Here is a 25478-nt window from a genome sequence, read left to right on the forward strand (position 1 = left end):
AGGTGCCCCATTTTTTGTATAACTTAAGATGTGCCTTTTAAACTATCTTTAGGTGTACAATTCAGTGGCACTAAATGGATTACAGTGTTGTACAACCATCACCACTACTCTGTACTTTCAAAACTTTCTCAGCACCCAGACAGAAACACTAACAGGTGAGCAATAACTCCACTTCCCCTTCCCTCAGTCCCTGGTAACCATTGTTCTACTTCCTGTCTCTTTGAATTTGCCCACTATCCACACTTCATATAAATGGAATCACACAATATTTGCTCATGTCTGGCTTATTTCTCATAACGTAGTGTTGTCCAGTTTCATCCATGTTGTAGTATGTACCATTTCATCGATCTTACTGTGAGTTTGATTTGCATTTCCCTAATGATCAAGGACATGGAGCGTCTTTTCACGTGTTTATTGGCCATTTGTATATTTTCTTTAGAAAAGTATGTATTCAAGTTCTTTGCCCACTTTTCATTGGAATTTTTTGTTGAATTGTAGAAGTTCTGTATGGATTCTGGATATTAAACCCTTAGCAGGTATTTGATCTGCAAATATTTTCACCCGTTCTATGGCTTGTCTTTTCATTTTCTCCAGAATTTCCTTTGATGCACAAAATTTTGAAGTTTTTATGAAGTCAAACTTACCTGTCTTTTGTTCCTTGTGCTTTTGGTGTCATATCTAAGAATCCATTCCCAAATCCACAGTCATGAAGATTTACCGTTGTTTTCTTCTAAGAGTTTTTGATTCAGCTCATATGTAGCTCATTGATCCATTTTGCATTAATTTTTGTATATGGTATGAGGTAGGGGTCTAATCTCACTCTTGCATGTGGAAATCCAGTTGTCTCAAAACGACCATCTGTTGAAGAGAGTATTCTTTCCCCCTTCAATGGACTTGACATCCTTTTTTTTTTTTTTTTTTAAGATTTTATTTATTTGACAGAGAGAGACACAGCCAGAGAGAGAGGGAACACGGGCAGGGGGAGTGGAGAGGAAGAAGCAGGCTCCCAGCGGAGCAGTTAGCCCGATGCGGGGCTCGATCCCAGAACTCCAGGATCACGCCCTGAGCCGAAGGCAGACGCTTAACGACTGAGCCACCCAGGTGCCCCTGGACTTGACATCCTTGACATCAAAAATCAACTGGCTTAAGATGTTTGGACCTATTTCTCAACTCTCAATTTGATTCCTTTGGTCTATATGTTTATCTTTATGCCAATATCACAGTTTTTTGATTACTGTAGTTTTAGAATATGTTTTGAAGTTGGGAAATGTGAATCCTCCAATTTTATTTTTTCAGGACTGTTTTGGCTGTTTGGTTCCCCTTGCAATGCCATATAAATTTGATACTTAGCTTTTCCATTTCTCCTCAAAACAATGGCCATTGGAATTTTGATGGTGATTGCAATGAATCTGTAGATTGCTTTCCATGTATTGACATCTTAATGCATGTTGTCTTCCCATCCATGAACACAAGCTAACATTCCATCTATTTCGATATTCTTTAATTTCTTTCAGTGATGTTTTGTAGTTTTCGGTATGCCAGTCTTCTCTTCCTTGGTTAAATTCGTTCCTATGTATTTAATTTTTTTAGATTCTTCTTCTTATTATTCTTTTAGATTATAGTATAAATCAAATTGCCTTCATAATTGCCTTTCTGGAATCTTAATTGCTGGTGTTGAAAAACAATTAATTTTTGGGCACCTGTATGGCTCAGTTGGTTAAGCGTCTGCCTTTGGCTCTGGTCATGATCCTGGAGTCCTGGAATCAAGTCCCATGTCAGGCTCCCTGCTAGTGGGGAGTCTCCTTCTCCCTCTGCCTCTGCCCTTCCCCCTGCTCATGCATTCTCTGTCTCTCAAATAAATAAAATCTTTTTTAAAAAATTCATTTTCGTGTGTTGATCTTGGACCCAGTAACTTTGATGAGTCCGTTTAGTAGCTCTGGTAGCTTTCTTGTGGATTCTTTGGGATTATATGTATAATATGTATATAGTCATCTGCAAATAGTTTTACATCTTCTTTTTCAATTTGGATGCCTTTTTTTGGGTCTAATTTTGGCTAGAACTTCAGTGCTATGTTGAATAGCAATAGTGAAAGTAGAATCCTGATCTTTTTAAAATTTTTTATTTATTCATTTGAAGGAAAGAGACAGAGAGAGCACACAACTAGGGGGAGAGGCAGAGGGAGAGGGAGAAGCAGAGTCCCCGTGGAGCAGGGAGCCTGATATGGGGCTCGATCCCAGGACCCGGAGACCACGGCCTGAGCTGAAGGCAGACGCCTAACCATCTGAGTCACACAGGTGCCCCTAGAATCCCGATCTTAAGGAGATAGCTTCCAGTCTTGCACTGTATTAGCTGTGGGGGTTTTTTTGGTAAAAAAATCATGTTGAGGAAGTTATTCCTAGGTTATTGAGAGTTTTTATCATGAAGGAATGTTGGATTTTTTTTGATTTTTGTCAAATGCCTTTTCTGCATCAGTTTAGATAATCATGTCCTCCCCCCCTTTGTTCTATTAATGGCATTATTATGTTGATTTTCTTATACCAAACCACCCCTGCACTTCCAGGCATAGTGTCAGTCTTGGTAATTTTAATCATTCTAGCAGGTTTCTCATTGTTCCAATTTGCATTTTCTTGATGACTAATGATATGCAACATCTTTTCATGTGCTCAATAGCCACGGGTGTATTCTCTTTTGTAAAGGGTGTCCAAAGATTCTTAACTGGATTGTCTGTTATAATATTGAGTTGTATGATCCTCACATATTCTGAATTCAAGGCCTTTACCAGATAAAGGTATTTTGGATATTTTTTCTGCTGCTCAGCTTGCTTTTTCATTTTCTTAACTATGTAATTCAAAGAGTTCAAGTTATTTATTTATTTATGACTTTATTTTTAAGTAATCTCTACACCCAACGTGGGACTCGAACTCACAACCCTGAGATCGAGAGCTGTACCCTCTACCATCTAAGCCCGCCAGGTGCCCCCAAAGAGTATGAGTTTTTAAAGTTCAGTTAATAAATTTTTTGGTTTGTATACTTTCGTGTTCTCAGAAACCTTTGCTTACCCAAAGGTTGCAAAGATTTTCTTCTTTTCTTTTAGAAGTTTTATAATTTTAGTGTTTGCATTTGGATCCATTTATTTCTAGTTAATTTTTATGTGTGAGGTAAAGGTCTAAGTATTTTATTCCCAAATGGGACATGCAGTTGTGCCAGCTTCAGGTGTGGAAGACTTTCCTTTGCCCCACTGAATTACCTTGGAGCCTTCGTAAAGGATTGTTGGTGCCCCTACAGGAGGAGGCATGTCTGGACTGTCCTTGTTGCTGACCTGAGGAAGAAAAGCACTTGTCTTTTTCAACTAGGTATTTGATATTAGCTGCGGGTTTTTCAGAAGAGCCTTTGGTCAGGGGTGACTGTGTGGCTCAGTTGGTTAAGCGACTGCCTTCGGCTCGGGTCACGATCCCACGGTCCTGGGATCAAGCCCTGCGATCAAGCCCTGCGTTGGGCTCCACGCTCAGTGGAGAGCCTGATTCTTCTCCCTCTGCTTGCTCTTCCGCCTGCTTGTGTGCTCTGTCAAATAAATAAATAAATAAATAAAATGTAAGAAATACCCTTGATCAAGTTAAGGAAGTCCTAGTTTGCTCAGAGTTTTTATCACAAATGGTGTATGAATTGTATGCATTTGTTGGTATGGTAATACGGTTTTCCTTTCTTAAAACGGAGTTATATTGAGAGATTTTTTTTTTTTAAAGATTTTATTTATTTATTTGACAGAGATAGAGACAGCCAGTGAGAGAGGGAACACAAGCAGGGGGAGTGGGAGGAAGAAGCAGGCTCATAGCGGAGGAGCCTGATGTGGGGCTCGATCCCAGGACTCCAGGATCACGCCCTGAGCCGAAGGCAGACGCTTAACGACTGCGCCACCCAGGTGCCCCATATTGAGGGGTTTTTGAACGTGAAAACAACATTGTACTTCTGGGATTAATCTCACTTGGTCGCAATGCTGTATTATCTGTTGTGTATATTGTTAGATTGGATCGAGAGGTATTTGTTAGGGATTCTGTGTCTAAGTTCACGAGTGATATTGGTCTTTAGCTATCTTTTCTTATTGGCCTGTCTGGTTTTGGTCTCAGAGTGATACTGGTCCCATGAAACAAACTGGCAAGTACACTCTCCTTTCTGAGGTGTTCTGATCTCAGGGCAAAGGCAAAAAGCTGAGTTTAGGAGCTACTCCTGTTAGAACCAGGGAGAGGAGATACCTTTTCTCTCAGCACCCTAAACCCAGAGAGAGTTAAACTGTTCTAGAATCCTTCAGGAAATGTTTAACTTATCATAGCTTTTACAGGGCTAGTGCATGGAGCTGGATAAATGCTGATCTTTGAGGTTGTTAAAACAGCAGACAGCACTAGAATTTGTGCCATCAACCCTAGATCACCCTCATTCTTGTCGAGGGCGGAGACAACGTGACGGGATGGAAAGCAGACGGGATTGGGGAGATACAAACCTGCACTGAGAGATGTGTGTTTTATGATGTAACCATCACATGCATACAGGTGAAAACACTATATACACTGCACGGGGAAGTATACGAGGGTGTGTTAATATTAATCAAACCCACAGAAATCCACAGGAGTTAGGCAGGTCATGTCAGTGGGAAGACACAAATCGGTCTCTCTTTGAACAGGGGGTAAATGCCCACAAAGCCAGCCTCTCAGCAAAGCAGCTTAACAATCAAAGGATTTCTTTGTTCTTTCCCCACCTTCCCTTGTTTCCTTCTCAATTCCTGCCCCCTCCGCACCCCGCCGCTCCAGCATGCCCCAATTCACACCTGTCCTTTCGAAACAAGGCCTGCCTTCCAATTTCAAATCCTCTCAGCATAATACACAGATTCATAGCTCAGAGGATTTTGATTTTTTAATCCGAAGCAATGAGTTTTTAGAGTAAATTTCAGTTACTGTGTCAGGCAGACAGGGGAGGGCTTTCAGAACCAGAAGAGCTTTTCCGCAGGGACCTCTTAGAGTCCCAAAATAGACGGCCATCTGCATGTGGGGCCAGACCAACCTCTCAAAGCATTTCACTGTCGCTTTGAAGCAGTTTTTCTCAGCACCCCAGGGTTCAAATAAACTCTCTGAGACGCTGTGTTGGTGTCATTTTAAATTACAAGCTTGATCTGTTACCCTCAAATACAGTTTTTAGGGAAGATTAGTTACAAATAGTTGTCAGTACTTTCAAATGGCAGAAAAAATTACATTGTAGTAAAACTGGAATGAATTTTTTACGCGTGAGATAACAATTTTTTTTTTTTATCACCGGATGGATTTACTCCAATTCATGCAATAAATGACTATTACATTTTTTAAAGTTGTCCTAATTTTTTCTAGTTGAGATTTCATGCTTATTTTAAGTCAAGATATCAGTATGCTCCTGAGCTCACCTCACGCTCCCTGGGAAGCGGTGAGGACACACACGGTTTGTCTGACACGCAACTGGGCCCCTGAGAACCGGGTATTCTGTCTCAGTCCTTGTGCCCCAGTGTGAGGTCTCCAGTTTCAGGATCGGGTGGCCCTGGTGGCCTTTAGGCAAATGTGACGTCACAGATTTAGGACTTCGATAGTGACCTAAAAGAGGTGAACCGGAGGGAAATTCTGACTTATCTTGACATAAAACTGGCAGAAATCCCCACCACCAAATTCTCGAAACTAGAAATCACGAGGGTTAAACAGAAGAGGTTTGTCTCTGCTGGGGATGCCCCTCACAGCGGACTTGGGTGAATGTCTTTTCTAGAACCACGTGAGAGAGTACCATCAACATTTTACATAGTTTACATACAATCTGAATACAAATTCTTAAAATTTATAATAGAACATTAAAATAATCCTCTAATAAAATCAGCCTTAAGTATAAGGAATCTAAATTTCAGTCTCTTGTACACTTCTAAATAAATATCTTTGATCTATAATCCTTGAAAATATTACAGTTTATGGTGACATGATAGACAAGTCAAACAGTATTATAAGTGGAAATAAAACATCAACTTAAAAATTAACAGGCCTAAAAATACACTGAACCAAAATTATAGAAAATCAAAATACTAAGTACATAGCAATTAAATACGTAGCATTGGGATAACCGAGCGCACGCTCAACAACAGCCTTCCAACTTATATAAAAAGCCCTTTAAAATTCATATAATCTAAATAAATAAACAGAAGCACACAGGGAGGTACTGTACCAGACAGTAACAACTAGAAAGCAAATTTCTCCCTTTCTCTTTCAAATGATCCTAGCAAAAAACATGAAATAATGGTCACTTGCTAAAAAAACTAGAATTCATGTGTTCTGTTTCTGTTAAAAGGGCTGCCTATGCTATAAAAAGCCAAAGCAAGGCTTTCTAAATGTTAGACCACTGTCCCTCAGAAAAGGAAATGCCACCGAACTGACAGATTGAAACCAAAGTTAAACACTTACCTATTTAAGATATGATTGATTGAATTTTTGCTCAACGGCCCCATAAGAGGTCTAAATCAAGCCCATGATATGAATGTGCATTCAAACATCTGAATATGTGATTTGTTAATACTGGATTATACACGGTGATTTAATTTCATTTGCCAAAGTGGGAGTTCATTCTACATAAGACCAGAATTAAAACATCTAGAGCAGGAGCTAGTATCTTCTTGATCTTTGTATTCTGGTTCTTAGCTTCTCAGAACCTAGTAGCAGGTGTTCACCTCCTGAGAAGTGAGGCCAGCTCTCATCATTCCTCAGGAAGCACTGAATCCACCATGAAGCTGGGTGACTGAGACTTAGAGGGAGCTCTTTAGCTTCTCCTCTTTACCTCTAGGCCTGTGATTAATTTCGGGCTAGTTAATCGAATTAATTGTCACAGATCTATCACAGTGTCTGATTTTAGGGCCGAGATTTCTAGCACGCATTTGTTCCACAGTTAAGCCTTCCTTTTGTGCCCATACATCTATAGTCACAAATAAAGATCATCTTTGTTGTTCTGCATCGGGTATTCGCTTAGGATAACCGTCTGAAACAGACACGCACGTGCGCACGCACACACACACAATCGTTTCACAGATGAAGAAAGGAATCTGGAAATAACGCACAAAGCCTAAATTACACAGCTTCCAAGATTAACTAAAAAAAAGACAATGAAACTGTAAGGTAACTCCTTCTGATTATACACAAACTTATTGCGTGATGGCTGGAAGCAATGTCTTTGGACCAACAAATGTAAACCAACTGTCCTTTAACCATTAGCTTGACAAGGCAGCTAAAAATGGTGGGGCTCCACCAGTGCCCTCAAGATTCTGCTGGGCGAAGCTCGTTACTCTAGGAAGCAGCACGGAGGGAGTGGACATGCTCTCCAAAAACCATTCCTTCCATCCACGATGCTCAAATCGACATGTGCCTCTGGGTTATTCTGAGAGCTCCTCTGGATTACCATTTAAAGCTGCCGTTTCTGGAAGTCCAGGGCTCCTCACTGGGGCAAGGGGACGCATGTTACAGAACTCCGAAAATAAAAGCTGTTTAGAAAGGTTCACTCTTTGATTCTCACTGCCAACATGCCTGTGCCTCCTGAGTGCTGCTAGGAGAGGTAGATCCAGTGTTTCAGTTCCGCCATTCCCTGCAGTAACTTAGTGTAATAGAAGTCCATGTTGTCCGCAAAGTCCGTACAAACGGGCGACTCCATGTCACCAAAAGTGCAGTACAATGCAGTTCCTCCAACACTCAGGAAAACCGTTGCTATGCACAGCAAGACCAGTAAAATACAGGAACCACCTCCAACTTCATCTGCAGACATGAGAACAGACTAAGGTTAAACTGGTGCAACATGGAAATCCCTGTGTCTGCTGTCTTCTTGCTGATCACGGTAAGTAGACGTTTCTAGTTAACCTGAGTCCTCCAGGGGCAGAGTCACTGACGGAAAGCTAGTGCATGTGAGGACTGCACAGGACCCACCTGTTAGTCACCAGAGACACACGCCTGTCAGTCACCAGACACACGCCTGTCAGTTACCCCAGACACACGCCTGTCAGTCACCATAGACACCTGCCTGTCAGTCACCACAGACACACACCTGTCAGTCACCAGACACATGCCAGTTACCACAGACACACGCCAGTTACCACAACACACACCTGTTAGTCACCACACACATCTGTCAGTTAGGTACCACAGACATACACCTGTCAGTTAATTACCACACACACCTGTCAGTCACCACAGACACACGCCTGTCACCACAGACACATGCCAGTTACTCCAGACATACGCCTGTCAGTCACCAGACACACACCTGTCAGTCACCAGACACACACCTGTCAGTCACCACAGACACACGCACCTGTGGAGCCTGTCAATGCTAAAATGAAAACTAGCTCATTTATACAACGAATATAATTGATTCCATTAGAAAAGAAAAGAAGGGCAGTGCTTCTCTGATGTGCTCATAGCCTTATTTTAGGGTACAAATTACAATCTCAGTATTACCATATCTTTGCAGTTCACATCATGAGCTCACCTTAAAGCAAGGTCAATTTGATATTAAACAATAAAAAATAAAAAATGTCTTTGGGTGGGATCACTTTTGCATCTTACTCAATTTTACTCTTTTTTTGTTTTTTTCCCTAATCTTATTTGAGAAAGAGAGAGAGTGCAAGTAGGGGGAATGGCAGGCAGAGGGAGAAGCAGAGTCCCCACTGACAGAGAGCCAGTGTGGGACTTGATCCCAGGATGCTGAGATCATGACCTGAGCTGAAGGCAGACGATAAACTGACTGAGCCACCCAGGTGCCATTACTCAATTTTACTCTTATCATTTAATGGAACAGCAATGTTTTAGCTAGTTTAGTGATTTCTTTATATTTTGCTTAATAATGGGCAGGTCTGTTTTTAATGAAAATGTCAGTATCAGTCTGTCTACATTAAAAAAATAGCTATTCTTTTGTTGGAAAGCCTTAATGATCATTCATAATTAAAGAATTTTAAAATTTGGAAAAAGACTTAAAAGTTTTATAATCAGCACTATGAGAAAGTACCAGAACCTTCTTGAAAGGTGATTTGGCAGCATCTACTAAAACTTTAAATTAATGTATCCTCCTGACTGGGACATGTTTGCAATCAAGGGAGAGTGGGGGGACAAAGCTGAGACAATGGGTGTAAACCAGGACCGCCTCAGGGCAGCTGGACCCTATCACTTAGTCCAACAAATTCACTTCCAGGAATCAGCCCATCACAAACTAGCATATTTATGGGCATGTTCACTGTGACAAAGTCTGTTAGAACAAAAAGTTGAGAATAACTCAGTTATTCCAGTTATAATGGAACAGTTAAATAATCATGGGACATTCATATAATGAAATAACATGCAATTGTTTAAAAGGATGAAGTAAGTTTAATATATTTTATCATAGGAAGACATCCAAGATCGATGGTTCGATGAAAAAAAAGTGAACCCATTTGTGTTAAAACAGAAACCATGCATGAGTCAGTGTATATGTACACATGTGCACACATATATATACAATGTTTCTTGAAAATACAGTAAGAAACTTCAGTTAGTACTTGGGGGAAACATTCAAGGGAAGATTGGAAGACTTGACACTGTTTCACTTCATTTTTTTTTTTAAAGATTTTATTTATTTTAGAGAGAGAGAGAAAGAGACAAAAAGAGAGAGTGTGCACGTGTGGTGGGGGAGAGGCTGCTGAACGCAGAGCTGGACGCAAGGCTCCATCTCACGACCCCGAGATCACGATCTGAGCCAAAACCAAGAGTTGGACTGCACCACCAAGGCACCCCATCACTGCATGAGCTTTTTCATGATTAGCATATATTCCTTTTATGACAATCCCCCCTACATTTTATAAAACATAATATAATATAATAATAATATAATAATATAAAGACTTTATTTGGAAGATTTTACAGGATTATGTGAATATATTCTTCCTGTAAAAATTTAAACACAAAGACATCTAAGAATCTAGGGACTCTCTGTTTTTCTCCTACTCCCCTCTCACCTAGGGGCAAAAACACTCTAGCGTGTAACCTTCCAGATCAAACACACACGTTTCAGGATTCTTATATAAATAGGATTATGTAGGGACACCTGGGTGGCTCAGTCAGTTAAGCATCTGCGTCAGGTTGTGATCTCAGGCTCCTGGGATTGAGCCCCAGGTTGGGCTCCCAGCTCAGCAGGGAGCCTGCTTCTGCCTCCCCCTCTGTTCCTCCCCCTGCTTATGCTCTCTCTCTCTCTAATAAATAAATAAAAATCTTTAAAAAAAAAAAACCCTTAAAAATAGGATTATGTAATCATATTGTTCTATGATTTACAAATTTATAGTTTAATAAATTTTAATAATCAATAGGTTTGATAATTTACATGTATATTTGCAGATATATTTTTCTACAAATGAATAAGCATAATATCATTACTGTATTTCTTGGGGTTTTTTGCTTTTTGTTTTTTTGGTCAGTTCAGTTTTTTTCACCCTCTTCTGTTTTTTTGGCATCATGCACTCCCACCCCCTCATCTTTGTTAACCATGTAGTGCGTGAAGTTTTCCACGTTTTTCTTCATAATCACACATTTCAATGTGAATTTTTAAACACAGTTTATTTTAAAACATCTGTCTTGTTTGTTTTATTGACAGGCATTGAAACTGTTTGGAGCTGTGTGGCCAAAGCCGGAGGCAGGTGGCAGCCAAGCAGAAACTAAGTGACCGGGCTAAGATGTGATGGCCACGGAGTATGTAGGTGTGTCATCTGTACATCCGGGCTCCTCCCGGTAAGCAACGATTCAGTGCCACTCGTGCAGAGAACGGAGCACTCTCTCTGGAGAAGCCTGGTGCAGAGGTAAAAGGACAGATGGGGACAGATCGTTTCCAAGGCTTCTTTATAACCGTAAATTAGAAGCTTTCTACTGGAAAAATTTAGAGACCTCTACCACTGTCACTTTATGTACCTAGAAGGCATAGCTACGTGTTTATTCTGTTATTTTAGCAATGCCATTGTTTTATAAACTCGAGAAGCCCGCTGAAAAGCTCTTGGCTGTATTTCCTCGTACCCTTATTGACTTAGGCCTCAGGTCGCCCTAGCAACCACCGCACACACGGGCTTGGGAGGGAGGGGTCAAAGGCAAGAAAGCAGTGTTACAGCACTTTGACCCGTAGAATCTCGATGAAATCACCAGAGAGAATATTCTTGTAATTCAGAAATATTTCTCAGACCTACAAAGGAGGAGTATTAATGGCCACTTAAAAAAAAAAAAAAAGTATTAAAAGTATTAAACAAGACATTGAAATGAACTCTGAGCGGACTGTTGGTGAGACAGGGAGGCCAGGAGCTGAAGTTTACCACTTGCTCACTTCTTTGAACAAAATGCACAGGAATAATAGAAGAGCTGATGGTCGTTTGATTCTACGTGTTTCTTCACAGAATATAATAAAGCAACAAAGTAGACGTGTCCTTTTACCAACCCTATTACCAAATACGCTCCCGGGTCTGGACCCTCTCTCGGCCGACACCAAGAAGCAGCTCGGTGCTAGATGGGCCCCTGGGTGCTTTACCTTGATCTAAGTCATCGTCGATCTCCTGGAACCTCACTCTTCGTTTCGATGGTTTCTGCTGCATCTGGGCAGGATGGTCTCCTACACCCTCATTCCTCTTCTTTAATATAGAGACCAGTCCTTCCGCAGGGACAACCTGTTGGAGATATTCACACGAACAGTAAAAAGGCCAATTCTACTCAATAGGCACTTGAATTTCTATTATAGGTTTATCCAACTCCTCCAGAAAAAAAACCCATCACAATCAATCATCAGAATTGTTCCAACAGATAATACTTTGACTTTGTGCAGATGACTGCCAAATACCCACATCTGAAACTTGAGCGGCTCTCCCACAGCCCAGAGCCGACTCTGGGGCGCCGGGTCTGACGCAGCGCACAGGGACTGGAAACCAGGACCTCTGTACCCACCCGGCTCACGTCTCCACATCCCTGGAGGGCGCCTGTAACATGATCACTCACGGCCCCACTCTGCTTAATCATGAGTGCTGGCTTTTGCTGTATAATAGAGGCTAATGGTCCACCACTTCTTTTTCCATTCACCAGCAATTTTTAAGAAATGAACATGTGAGACGCAAAATATGTTTGATGCTATGAACTCAAGAAGCCGAGATGGAGAGTCGCATGTTCTACCGACTGAGCCAGCCAGGCGCCCCCTGATGCCAGCTCTTAACATCAAAATGGGCGGTAAGCTCAGTTCCTCTGAGACACTACGTATTTATGAAATTCTGCTCTACTGCTCAAAATATTTAAAGGACTTCTCTTCTGGAATTTCTCAGAGCCAGTTTCCTAGGGATATGTTACTTTGTAACACGCAGAAGTTGGCAAACTATGGGCGGTAGGCCAAAGCCCCCTTGCCTACTTTTTGAAAATAACATTTAATCGGAACACAGCCAGGCAGGCCCACTCATCCACATACCCCGTAGGGCTGCTACAAGTGCAGAAATGAGTAGCCCCAGCAGACCCTAAAGTCTAACATGTTTACTATTTGGCACTTCGGAGAAAGAGTTGGCTAAAATCTCCTGTCCCCACCTCCACCCCTTTCTATGCTGCCTCGGCCCCACCCCTTATTTAGCAATAAAGACAAAAACAAAAACCCTTGCCATTTAGGAGTTAAGAGACTCCACGGTGTAGGGAGAAGGTGATGAGTTGGTGGAGCCAGACTAGGAAGCAAAAGCCTCACTCCAAGCAGCAGGTTGATTCAAAGTTAACCTGTGAGTCGGCCTGAAGGACTAGTGGTAGGTGATGACATAGGTGGGCATTGTGGGCCTAACATGCAGATGTCAGTGACTTGCTGGGAGCAGGTCACTGGAAGCTCAGGGCTCTGCCTGTGATGTCATTTATCTGATCGATGGCATAAAATACTTAATGCGATTTCCAGCTCCAGCCAGCCATCTCTGATAATGTGCTATGCATAAATATTACTGATCCTGTTAGTTCTTTTTATAACTCAAGACTTTTAGGGCCAAATGACTCAATACAATCTTCTACTGGGCTTCCCTGACATGCGTCTACAGAAGCATTATCTCAAAAAAAAAAAAAATCAATGTTAGCAATTTATTCTTTCTATAAGAAATGTGTACTTCAGATGATGTCGTTCATTTGAGAAAACTAAAGCACTTTAGTGACATTAAAATCGAAAGTACAAACACGCAAAGGAATAGTCTTTCAAATGTTTCTTTAGAAACCAACAACAAACACCCCCTTTATCCAACAGATACTCTACGACAGAGTAGAATGATTTTACACGTACCACAGTGAAATGGAGAGCAAAAGAAGTCCTAATAAGTTTCTGAAGAGCAAGAGATGGAAAATGGAAATGACTTTTAATGGCTATATTACTACTAATGATGTATCACTGATACTCTTTTTATTTTTCATAAATGTAGAAAAAAAGGGGGGGAATTTTCATAGACTATTTTCTTTCTTTTTTTTTTTTTTAAAGATTTTATTTATTTATTTGACAGAGATAGAGACAGCCAGCGAGAGAGGGAACACAAGCAGGGGCAGTGGGAGAGGAAGAAGCAGGCTCATTGCAAAAGAGCCTGATGTGGGGCTTGATTCCATAACACGGGGATCATGCCCTGAGCCGAAGGCGGACGCTCAACCGCTGTGCCACCCAGGCGCCCCCCATAGACTATTTTCACTATCTAGTTCTCCATAAAATAAAGTCATACATTTACCTACAGTGAATTCACCTAAAACCATAAGTGTTTTCAAATTGCTTTAACTACTAAGAAAAAAACAATCTTATTAATAATTGTGGGAAGGAAAAAAAAAAAAAAAGAATACATGCGCAGATGACCCCCAGAGTGGCGTTCCTGTTTTATATCTTTGTGATATGAATTTTCAATCTGTAAATTCAAGAAACAGACTCAAATCATAAATCAAAAGACAGTGAATGTGAATAAAAGTATGTTGAAGGACTGCGTGAAACTCTGAAGTCATCTGGAAAGACACAGATGTGTTTCCGAGGCTCGGCAGCCAGTGAGAGTGCACCGGCTGGTGGGCCCTGACCCCACCCCTGCTTGGCCTCATCTGCAGCATCTGGCTCTGGAAGTCATGCAGTTAAGGAATACCAGCCTTCCCAAGTGGCCCCACCTTATTTAACTGTGGGTGGTGACGAACTTTGGCAAGTTTTTGAAAGAGGGGAGAAATGAGGGTTGTGTGGGATGGGTCAACATTCTGTTGTGACACCCTCCCCCACCCAACCCTTAATTCTTGTCTAGAAATCTAACCACACCTTATGCTTTTTCCTTTTCATCTCCCACCAAAAACCGCTTGTTTCAGCAGGCGCACCCCAGTGTGAAGTGAGGGCATGCGCTCTTTTCTCTCCTTTCAGTCGTGTTCGGGGACCTCCTCCAGGGACCTTTCTTTTCTCAGGGTCCTGCGTCCTATAGTCTATAGACATAGAACAAGGGGTGGTGGGACCAACTTCAGGCACCGGAGATGTGGGCCAAGGGGGAAACTCTTAGAAGACAGGTGGGTGTGCTCCTCTCTGTTTTGGCAAGGGTTTTGGGCAGGGGTCTTAGGACCTACCCCCAGCACAGAAATTCTACCTATCACATCAAGGCAATCAAATATAAAAAGTTTAAGAAACAACTTTGGCAGAGTTTTCCCTGATTCTGTGGTAGAAACACAAGTAAGCCAAAGCAAGGTCAGGGTCTTAGTTTGCGGTCTCACTCCGAAGACTGCCAAGTGTTTCTAAGTAAGTAGAGAAGATGACTTAGGACACATGGAAACGTGTCTTCTCCAAACTACTCTAAAAAAAGTTTCAATGCCCTTTTTCCTCTTTTTTACCCTAATGTCAGCATTAAAAGGTTAATTTTTAAATCTCAAAACAATAAAGCTTTTAAAAACCAAATTTAGTTTCCCACTTCAATTACCAAGTTTCTTTCCTATCCAAACAAGATATAACAGCCCTTCCACTGAGAACAAAAAGAATGTCTAAGCTGTAATTAATGTAATTGTCGCTGGTGGTACTCCATGAATAAGTGAAGAATTAAAAACAAAAGCAAAACAAAACATCCATCCGGCCCAGTCCTGTACATTTGCAAATAAACAGATCTACTGTGCATACCCTCAAATATCAATGATCATCTTAAGTAGCGTTTTAAGAATTAACTGGTCATAAAAAACAAAATTATGTTACAACTTTACTGGCACACAGTAAATCCTAATGTGACAAAGAAAACATTGAGGGGGGCTTGCTGTTAGAACTGCCCCCGCACAAAATTAAAGGAGAAAGCAGACACACGTAATAATGATAGAGGCTGGCTCAATCCAGAACATCAAGGCTGGTGAATTTTGACCAGGAACACATGCTGGTTTCTGACTAACTTGAGAATTAGCATTCACAAATCATATTCATATATTGTGAGTAGCTTACACGCCAGTGATGGCACTCTAGAAGAATGTGTCAAATTTACCACCACTGCTCACTGAAGGAATGCGATGATCCCTGCCTGCTCCTTAGATTAGGGCTCCATAGTGAGACCTATAATTTGGCGAATTGGTACACATTTACACAACACGCCATATTGAATCTAGCACACGGCATTATAAGTCCCATTTTACAGAACGAGCCAAGCTCAGGCAGCTAATATAATCTGCTTACGTTTGTCGCATGAGCTACCGGCAGAATTTGAATACAAGCCCATTTTTTTTTTTTTAAAGATTTTATTTATTTATGTGACAGAGACAGCCAGCGAAAGAGGGAACACAGCAGGGGAGTGGGAGAGGAAGAAGCAGGCTCCCAGAGGAGAAGCCCGATGTGGGACTCGATCCCGCAACGCCGGGATCACGCCCTGAGCCGAAGGCAGATGCTTAATGACTGCGCTACCCAGGCACCCCTGAATACAAGCTCGTTAAACCTCTTGCCATTTTCTTTATGTGAAGAGATCTTATTTTCTACGACTATGAAAATTTTGCTTAGTGTCGTCTGTTATATGTTGCAATTTAAGTGAGATGAACAGAATTTTCAAATAAACCTAAGCAGTTTCTTTTGTCTTTCCGAAGTACTTTATATCTCCTGCAACAAATCCTTACCTTACACATCACCCCAATTAAGAGACGCTTCAACTAATGGCTAAATCCATTGATCTAGTGACGTGGGGGAGGAGATGGGTAGATGTAAGGTCTTTTGTGTCATTCCATTAATCTGCAAGTAGATTAATGTCATGGCTCCTAACACAGCAAATTAATATTACAAGTCACACTGGAGCAAGAGGAAGCGACTATGGGGAGGAGAGCCACTTTCGGAAAGAACGCAGTGGGGACCTCCAAGCCCACAGTGCCACATCTTACAACAGCGCAAAACGGAAAGAGCAAAAAGGAGGAAAAAACAAATAATGCTGAAGTCTGTCAATGCTGAAGTTTTAAAAGATGAGTTTAAAGAGGAAAAAGGTTTAAAAAAAAATAAAAATAGGAGTTTTACCAAGTCTCTAAGTTTCTAGATTAGGCACTGCCTTGTGTTTTTGTGATTCACTTATCGGGACAACTTTGTAAGTACAAAACAGGGAAAGAAATAAGAATGTCAAAAACCACTCCACTTTTTAACCCCCAGTACACCGTTTAAATAGGTAGACTCCGGAACAAAACACTTGATTTTCCTGCCCTCAGACCTGCATCTTCACCATATCCACGGCTGCAACCTGAACCGCACACTGGCTACTTCTCACCTCAACTGTGGCAATAACCTGATGGGTCTCCTTGCTTTGGCCCTGCCCCCGTACCTTCTAGTCTCCACAGAGCAGCCAGGAAGATCAGGTCACATCTCCTGCTCAAAACTACGGCTTTCCACCATTGACTGAATGTGATTCCGGTTCCTTACCCTGGTCTGGAGGCCCTTACGGGGGCCTCGGCTTCAGCCTCTGCATTCCCCCTGAACTCCCTGCTGTTCCCCCCGCCCCCTTGTTCACTGTGCCTCAGCTGTGCTCACCCTCCCAGTGCATTCCGGCCACCTGGATTAAAAGAGCCCAGTCCTCCACCCACCCCACCAGCTCCGTCTCTCTCCATCCCTCACCCTGCTGAGATTTCGGCACAGCCCTTACCGATATCTGAACCTACATTGTTTATTTTTTTAATTTTAATTTTATTTTTTAAGTAGGTTCCATGCCTAGTGTGGAGCCCAACGCGGGGCTTGAACTCACAACCCTGAAATCAAGATCTGAGCAGAGATCGAGTTGGACTCAATCAACTGAGCCACCCAGGTGCCCCTACATTGTTTTTTATGTGAATTTATTTCTAGAATATAGTAGGTGCTCAACAAATATGCCAATAAGAAAATGAATACACAGATGAGCAGTTTCCATATAGACAGCACCTTGCTTACACTTAGTTGGATAACATAGGTTTTCCGTTTAACATAATCAAAACTAAGTATGTTTTCAAAGGTTATTTATTGTTCTAAGTACACTAGGTTTAAAAGCAAAACAAAAGCCTTGCCCTGTATAGGTGACTGTTATTGACAATAACACGTTGCCTTCGTAGAAAATATAAAAATGTATTCAGTAGGATCCCCACCCTTAAGGAGTTTGCAATTAGTGGAGAAGACTGTGTGTGCCCCATAATAACAAGGAAAGAGGGCAGTCCTAAGTAGGACTTCAGGAGGTCAGGCAAGGCACGGGAACCTTCTCGCCCCCTCTGTCACCTTACAACTAAGTCATTCATTTGCTTCTATTACCTGACTGGCCCCTTTGGGTATCAGTTTGAGACCCCAAATTTAGTGCTAACCTAAGACCATCTGGAGGGGGAGACGAAGGTGATACGAGGAATGGGAAAACTTACTGAGGAGCTATAGCAAAGGTCCAGGAACAGGCAGTTACGATGTAAACTAAAAGAATGATTACGTGGAAAAGAGAAGCTGGGTGCAAGAGACCCAACAATCAAGAGGTTAACTGAATCACTAGTTAGAAAGTTTAGAGGACAGGATGAGAAAGAAAGACAAGATGAGACCATCTGGCACAAGAAAAGGTAGATTGTCCCTAGATAATCCTGGGGAGGCTCATCAGACGTGGACACGAGTCCTGGGTCAACCACTGTCCATGAAGCATCTTCTATGATTGGAGGACTGCATTTCCTCGGCTGTAAGGAAGCGGGACTAGCCTGGCTCCCCTGTACGGAACAGCCACGATCACGGTTTCTAAAACCCTCCTTTGTGCATGATCCACAGACCAGGTACCTACAGAATTTCATAAACTGCTGCTTAGCCCTGGCCTCCCATCTTAATCCCGTGTGGAATCCCACAGTGGCCCGTCTTCACGAGACCTTCCCACCCCAGCGATCTAGTCAAGAGATGAAGACTGCACAGAGGGCACTCTGAGGACACAGCTTCTCTGAAGATAAATCCAACAGCAACTCGGGGTCATCAGGATTCTCCCCATCAGAAAGTTTCAGGTTTTGTTTCCTGAGACACACGGACATCTGAAGATACCTAAGTAAATGTTGCCGATATAGAGTGGGGAACACGGTTTGCCCTCTTTCAGATCAAACACTTTTTAGAGCCCCAAGCAGCAGCAAAGTGGCTTCTTCCCCAGCTATCACATCCCCACAAATAGATGACACATGTACATATTAATGAAGAAAAATGAGTGGCTTATCTCCATATGGCGACCATGCTGCTAAAACATGCTCACGAAGGGGATCTCCTGAATTATCTACTATGATTATTTTCAGTGTGAAAAGACAGATTAAGTTTCATAAAATTTACCCAATATTCAATGTCGTTCACTTAGAAAACAAAACAACTCCCTTGGCCCCACTCCCTCATGGAACAATCCACTACAAGATGAGTGGACTTTAATTAGCAGTACGGGGTTGAATCATGATGCCACCTTGAATTTGAAGAACATATTTCTTGTCAAGGGTTTGATGCCAGGAACAGCTGAAGAGTTTTTTTTTTTCCTGAAAATTTATTTATTTATTTATTTGAGAGAGAGAGTGTGCAGAGGGAGGGAGGAGGAGCGGGGGACAAGCAAACTCTGTGCTGCATGTGGAGCCTGTGGCAGGGCTCGGCTGCACAATCCTGAGATCATGACCTGAGCCCAAGAATCAGATGCTCAACCGACCGAGCCACCCAGGTGCCTTGGAACAGCGGAAGGGTTTGAAGAGAAGATAACACAACCCTCCCAGGTTCCAGAACCAAGCAAGTCAGTTATTTACTGGCATTATCAGGCTCCCTGGGTAAAGGGAGTTTGGGTTCTGACATTAAAATAATCATGTCAGAATATTATGGGTATTGCAATAAAATTTCATCTTTTCCCCAAAATCAGGATAGTTAAATTCAGCCAACCGATAACACTTGGACACCTGTTGGGAATGCAGGCTTTACATATGGAGTGACCCTATCTGAATTTTCAGTCACTCCATCTGCAAAGTCATGGTACATACAGAAGCTATGTAAAAATTACTGAGGAGGGAACAAAAGAGTGAATCTCTCTACCTTGTGGACACTGCACATGTGATACACTTATGTTAAAAATCTATGAAATGAGCCTAAATGTTTCTGATGCTTTTTAAAAACAGTGCTGGTTATACTTCTGGTGAGAGCGTGTCATGCTCTTTTTTACGTAAGAAAGAACATCCGTGCTGCAGACACTAAGCTATCATTCTGCTTAGCAAAGTTGTTCTGGATTTTAAAATGCTCCTCAAGCCCAGAAAAGTTTCATTTACACATGTCTCTGCATCACTGAATTAAATTACTGTGGATGGTTTTAGTTCTCTATGAGATTTTGCATGAATTGTTTCATCTGATGGGATGAACCTGGGTGTTTCAAGGACACAGCAAATGCTCGCTGGATCGGCAGTGGCTGTCAAGGCCCAGCAGCACCGCAGACAGAGCTGAGCAGTGCAGAAGCGGCAACAGAATAAAGGCAGGGAGACCAGCAGGAAGGGAAAACCTGGCAGTGAAAGAACATTCCGCCATAACCACAGAGGTGGGAAGAGTGGGGAGCAGCGAGGAAATCGGTGAGGGGCAGAGCCACTCACAGGAGCAAGGGCAGGGTGGGAAGAGAGACAAGAGGGCTCCCTAGGACGACCCAGCCACGTGGAGAGTGTGTCCTGTACCCTCTCCTCGGCCACGCGGACAGTGTGCTCTGTACCCTCCCCTCGGCCACGCGGACAGTGTGCTCTGTACCCTCTCCTCGGCCACGTGGAGAGTATGCTCTGTACCCTCCCCTCGGCCATGCAGACAGTGTGCTCTGTACCCTCCCCTTGGCCATGCGGACAGTATGCTCTGTACTCTCCCCTCGGCCATGCGGACAGTGTGCTCTGTACCCTCTCCTCTATTTAATGTTTTTTAATTTTAAGAAAAAATTGTGGTAAGATACGTCTAACATAAAATTGCAATTGTAACAACTGAGTGGCATGAATTACATTCACAGCATTGTGTCACCACTACCAGTAATGGCTTCTAAAATTTTCATCCACCCAAACAGAAACTGAACTCATTAAGCACTATGAGTCAATTTTAAGAGGAAATTAGGAAGAAAAAAATCATAGTTTATAGAGGGCTGACTTGTAAGTCGTAATAAGAATCTGGTTAAAATAAACGAATGAATACTGGATCTAAAGTGTTTTACCATTCTATCCAACTGTGTCAAGACGAAATGAAGACTAGTTGCTGGGGAGCTGACTAGAAGAGGCAATGTGGGGAGCCTGTGACCTCACGGCCGATGATGCGCGCAGGCTCCCACAGGGCTCCACCTTCCCGGGCACTCTGGTGCCCACTTTGCTCGGTTGCTTTTCCAGTTTCTACTTGAAGTTTGTTTTTCTCCCCACAATGATGATGCAGAATTAGAAAACAATGGCTATAGACGGCACGTAAAAGCTTACTTGGAACAAACTATAAGATGAAAAACAGGAAGAATAGCTGGTATCCTAATTTTCAGGGGAGGAAACAGCGACGTGGAGAGGTCAGCAGGAACCCTGTAGGGCTGCTAGCTAGTGGGTCCGTATGTGACCTCAGACTAAGACCTCTCTCTTTCCACTGTACGAGGCCACCTTCCCGGGGGGCTACAGTTTGCATATGGCTTTTTTTTTTTAAAGATTTTTATTTATTTTTCTGAGAGAGAGACAGAGACAGAGAGCACAAACAGGCAGAGGGGAGAGGAAGAGGCAGCCCGCCGAGCAGGGAGTCAATGTGGGGCTCGATCCCAGGACCCCGGGATCATGACCTGAGCTGAAGGCAGACACTTCACCGATGGAGCCACCCAGGTGCCCCCTTTTTTTCCCCTTAATTTTAAAAAACTGTACTATCAAACAAAGAGTGGTCATCTTGATCCTGTCCATCATTTTTGTTTGTTTTGTCTTCAGCAGCTTCGTTACTGTTTGGAGAAACTCTGGTTTATGCACAATATTTGACTTACTCAAGCAGTAAGTATGAAGTTTGTTCAAACCTACAGATTATAAATTAATATTACAAGAAAGAGAAGACTCATAACATACAACTTAATGATTTAAAAATCCACATAGTATCTCTTTGTCTTACTGTATTTTAAAATGTCTCCTTTGCTCTGTTGTACTGTTTTAAGGAATTAAAAATTATTTTAATAATCATAAGAGTATGTATTATGAGGGGAAAAAATGAGATTTCCTTACAAGAATGTAACTAATCTTGTCTTGATCATAACTGCCAGAACTGTCAAATAAAAATCACAGCAGTATAAAAAACAAGTGTTCATAACACTTATTGTCCCCGGAGGCATGCAATAAAAGTTCTTTAAGTATAAACATCATGATCAAAAGTCATCTTATTCAATGCATGTAAAAAATAAAACTACTAATTTTTAAAAGTTTACATTAAGTAGATTTTCCCCTCATGCCGGAAACCAGAGAAAATTTACAAAAACAGGGCACAATTTAGCAGAGATGTGCTCTTAAAATTTCATTTTACTTTTAATTGCACTTCTGCTAAATCCCACACTTACCTCTGCAATCTCTATCCTTTTTGCTAGATCATCAAGAGAAAGACAGCTCTCGTCGGAAGCCAGATCCTCCTGCAGACTGTAGGAGGCTTCTTCGGGAGAAAGATCTGGAAGGAGGTCTGAGTCTTCCTCCTGGTTGTCTTCACAGGACAGGGAGCCTTCAGCATCTTTTAAGCATCCTTCTAACAGGCTGTTCAAATAGTCTTCCGTCTCCTTATTGACTCGCTCGTCCTCGCCCCCCCTGTCCTCGGGGGCCATGCACACTCCTGGACGCACTGCACTTAAGTCAGAGTCCTGATTACTCTCACAAAGTGCCCTCTCAGAGCGCTCTGGCTCGGGCGGCCCCCGTGGTGATTTTCCATCGCTGTCTGGGAGATCAGGTTGCTGCAGCTCATTGAATTCACTGTTCTCAAGTCGGTCCGTGGCCAACGCCTCAGAAGCATCCTTAAGTGGCAGACGGAGTCCCTTTCTTTGAGTCTGGGAATACAGTCCCTCGGAGGTGGGCGCAGGTGTTATGAGGTCAGGGCCAGGAGAGATCAATGGCTCTAGCATGGACTCGCTGGGGGGCGACGCTGCGGGGGCTGCCGCGGGGCCTCCTATTGTGGCCACATCCCGGCAGGCCTCTGTCTGAGGCAGCTGCGAGTGGCTGTCATCGTCACAGGCGTCCTCAGACCGGCTCCCGGCCGAGTCCGAGGGCTGGGTGTGGAGCTCCCGCGTGGCCTCGGCGCTGCAGACCGGCTCCTCCGTGTGGCCCTTCCCTGCAGTTACTGGCAGGCTCGGGGGCTCGGCCTGCCTGTCCATCAGGTGACAGCAGGGGCTGCTCTCCTGGGTTCTCTCTTGACGCTGCCTTTCTTCCCTTGGCTCCAGGCCAAGACAACTTTCACTCTCTGAAGATGAAGAAAAACAAGTTGTTTTAAGGTTCAAAAACAACACTTGGCACAGGAGGGAAGAGAAAGGACATAGGAATTAATACGTGTGACACAACAAAATTCGAAACCTCTCCAGTGGAAACTGCATCTGCTTGGATTAATGGTATCTTTAGAGAGAGGAAATACTCTATTCAGTCAGTAGCCCTATACATATAGAAATTAACAGAAATTGTTCAGAACCTGTTAAGAATATGAATGCGTAATTTAGGCTTTGTTATCGTTGAAAAAGTCATTTTTCAAAGGTTGAAAGAAATTTTTCTGCCTTTATTGGCTTTCTATATTTTCTTTCATATTTACTCTCCATTGAAGATAAGATTTATACTGTTATTTTTATGGATTTTTCAGTTTTAAAGACTACCTGCTGTGGAAGAAGAGGATTAGTTCTTTCAGTTCTTTCTATTCCTTTCTCCCAGTGATATATTATTTCCCTTCCTCTAGCCTCCTACTACAATACAACACAATTTTGGGGCAAACCAATATTCATGCTTACCCTGCTATGGCTTTGAAATTTTATTCATAACTGACCCACACGGTGTACTAGGATACATTTTCCTTTCTCATTTCCACTTTACTTTGCATGCTGCTAACTGTCTCATTCCTTCATTAAAAAAAAAAAAATCCTTGCCAGGGCGCCTGGGTGGTTCAGTCAGTTAAGCGTCTGCCTTCGGCTCAGGTCATGATCTCAGGGTCCTCGGATCGAGTCCCAAGTTGGGCTCCCTGCTCAGCGGGGAGTCTGCTTCTCCCTCTGCCCCTCCCCCTACTCATGCTCTCTCACTTTCTAATAAATGTTTAAAAAAAAATCCTTGCCTATGTATCCCCAAACTCTGACAAATACACAACTATAGCATATGTACCAACAGATACCCTAACAGTTTGAAAACATATCCTTCTTGGGGCGCCCGGCTGGCTCACTCAGGGGAGCATGTGACTCTTGATCTCAGGGTTTTGAGTTTGTGCCCCATGGTGGGTGTAGAGATTACTTTAAAAATTTTTTTTAAATCTTGAAAAAACAAACAAACAACATACCCTTCTTGCACCCCTAAGCGGAGCTGCTCTCTAGGTGGGCTACACAAGCCTTGTCCTGGAATTCCCTTCCTGTGATTCCTGGAATTCCCTTCCTGTGATCCTTGGAATTCCCTTTGGTTCNCCCTTCCTGTGATCCTTGGAATTCCCTCTGGTTTTGTGTTGGGAACATTGTTTCTGAATCCCAGGTCTTCCTCTTTGTTTATTCTCTCTTGGATTTTTTTTTTTTTTTAAGGTACATGGAATGTAAACTTAAGATTGTTCAGATCCAAAAGTCTTTTCCTTTACCTGACTAAAACTTCGGTTGGGTCGTTTTCCATGTTGGAGATAACATCCTCTCACAGCTTCGAAAGCACTGCTGTACCGTGTCCTGCTTCTGGTAGGGCTTCGAGTGTCTCAACCAATCCGAAAATCAATCCCCATCACCTACATTTGCTTCCTGGAGGATTTAGATTCTTTTCTTTCTATCTGGTATCCTGAAGCTTTGTCAGGTTTCTCATTCTTTGTGTTGGGTACTTGGTGGGACTTTCAACCTGGACACCCATGACCTTCAATTTTGGGAATTTTCTTGTATTACTTCCCTAATCATTTGTCCCTGTTGCTTTCTGTCTCCTCCCTTCAGAATGCTCGTCTTCGGATTTGGGCCTAATGGACGGATCATCTCTACCTCTTCTGCCACACTGCTCCTCTCTTTGCCTTTGGATTAACTTTCTGGGATGCTGCCCCAATTTTACCCTTGACTCTTCTAATTAATTTTTTAATTAAAAAAATTTTTTTTGAGAGAGAGAGAGAGAGAACGAAGTGAGGGGTGGAAGGGCCAGGGGAGAGAGCAAATCTTAAGCAGGTTTCATGCTCAGCACGGAGCCTGACTTGGGACTGTATCTCATGACCCTGAGATCATGACTTGAGCCAAAATCAAGAGTCAGACGCTCAGCTGACTGAGCCACCCAGGCACCCCATAATTAATTTTTTTTATTGTGGCCATTACACCTTTTATTTTCTAAGAACATTTTCTTTCTCTGAATGTTTTTCTTATTTTAAAACAGTTCTGGAACGCGTGAGTGGCTCAGTCGGTTAAGCATCTGCCTTTGGCTCAGGTCATGATTCCAGGGTCCCGGGATCAAGTCCCATGCCAGGCTCTCTGCTCAGCAGAGAGCCTGCTTCTCCCTCTGCCTCTGCCCCTCCCCCTGCTTGTGCTCTCTCTCTGTCAAATAAATAAATAAATAAAATCTTTTAAAAATAATAAAAAAATAAAGCAGCTCTTTATTCTTATTTTCATATATACAATATTCTAACCTGTGACACTGTTCATTTTTTTAAAAGTTTTCATCTGTTCTCTCCATTTTATTTCCTTTGAGCTCCTTTGGTTTGACTGACTGGTCTGGTTTCCATCTTTCCTATCTGATGCTTTCTTAAATGAGGCAGCAAGCAGCTCTGTGGGGAAAGGCAAGTCTTCTCCAGGAGTGGTCAGTCCTCAGTGTGGGACGAAGAGGGCCTGGGCCATGTGCTGGGAGGCCTTTAACATGAGTATCTGG

The 25478-nt window shown here is 42.6% G+C and overlaps 1 protein-coding gene across 1 annotated transcript in view; it reads right to left on the minus strand.

Annotated features, from left to right (window-relative positions):
- Window positions 1-5132: 5132 nt before the first annotated feature.
- The window catches only part of CNST (consortin, connexin sorting protein), a 117083-nt gene continuing 96737 nt past the window's right edge, over window positions 5133-25478 (minus strand). The window contains 3 exon segments of the mRNA XM_002923917.4: window positions 5133-7793; window positions 11569-11704; window positions 21995-22878. Of these exon segments, the coding sequence (XP_002923963.2) occupies window positions 7588-7793; window positions 11569-11704; window positions 21995-22878 (1226 nt within the window). The 3' untranslated portion in view covers window positions 5133-7587.

The sequence above is a fragment of the Ailuropoda melanoleuca genome, chromosome 8, assembly GCF_002007445.2.
Source record: "Ailuropoda melanoleuca isolate Jingjing chromosome 8, ASM200744v2, whole genome shotgun sequence".
Classification (NCBI taxonomy): domain Eukaryota; kingdom Metazoa; phylum Chordata; class Mammalia; order Carnivora; family Ursidae; genus Ailuropoda; species Ailuropoda melanoleuca.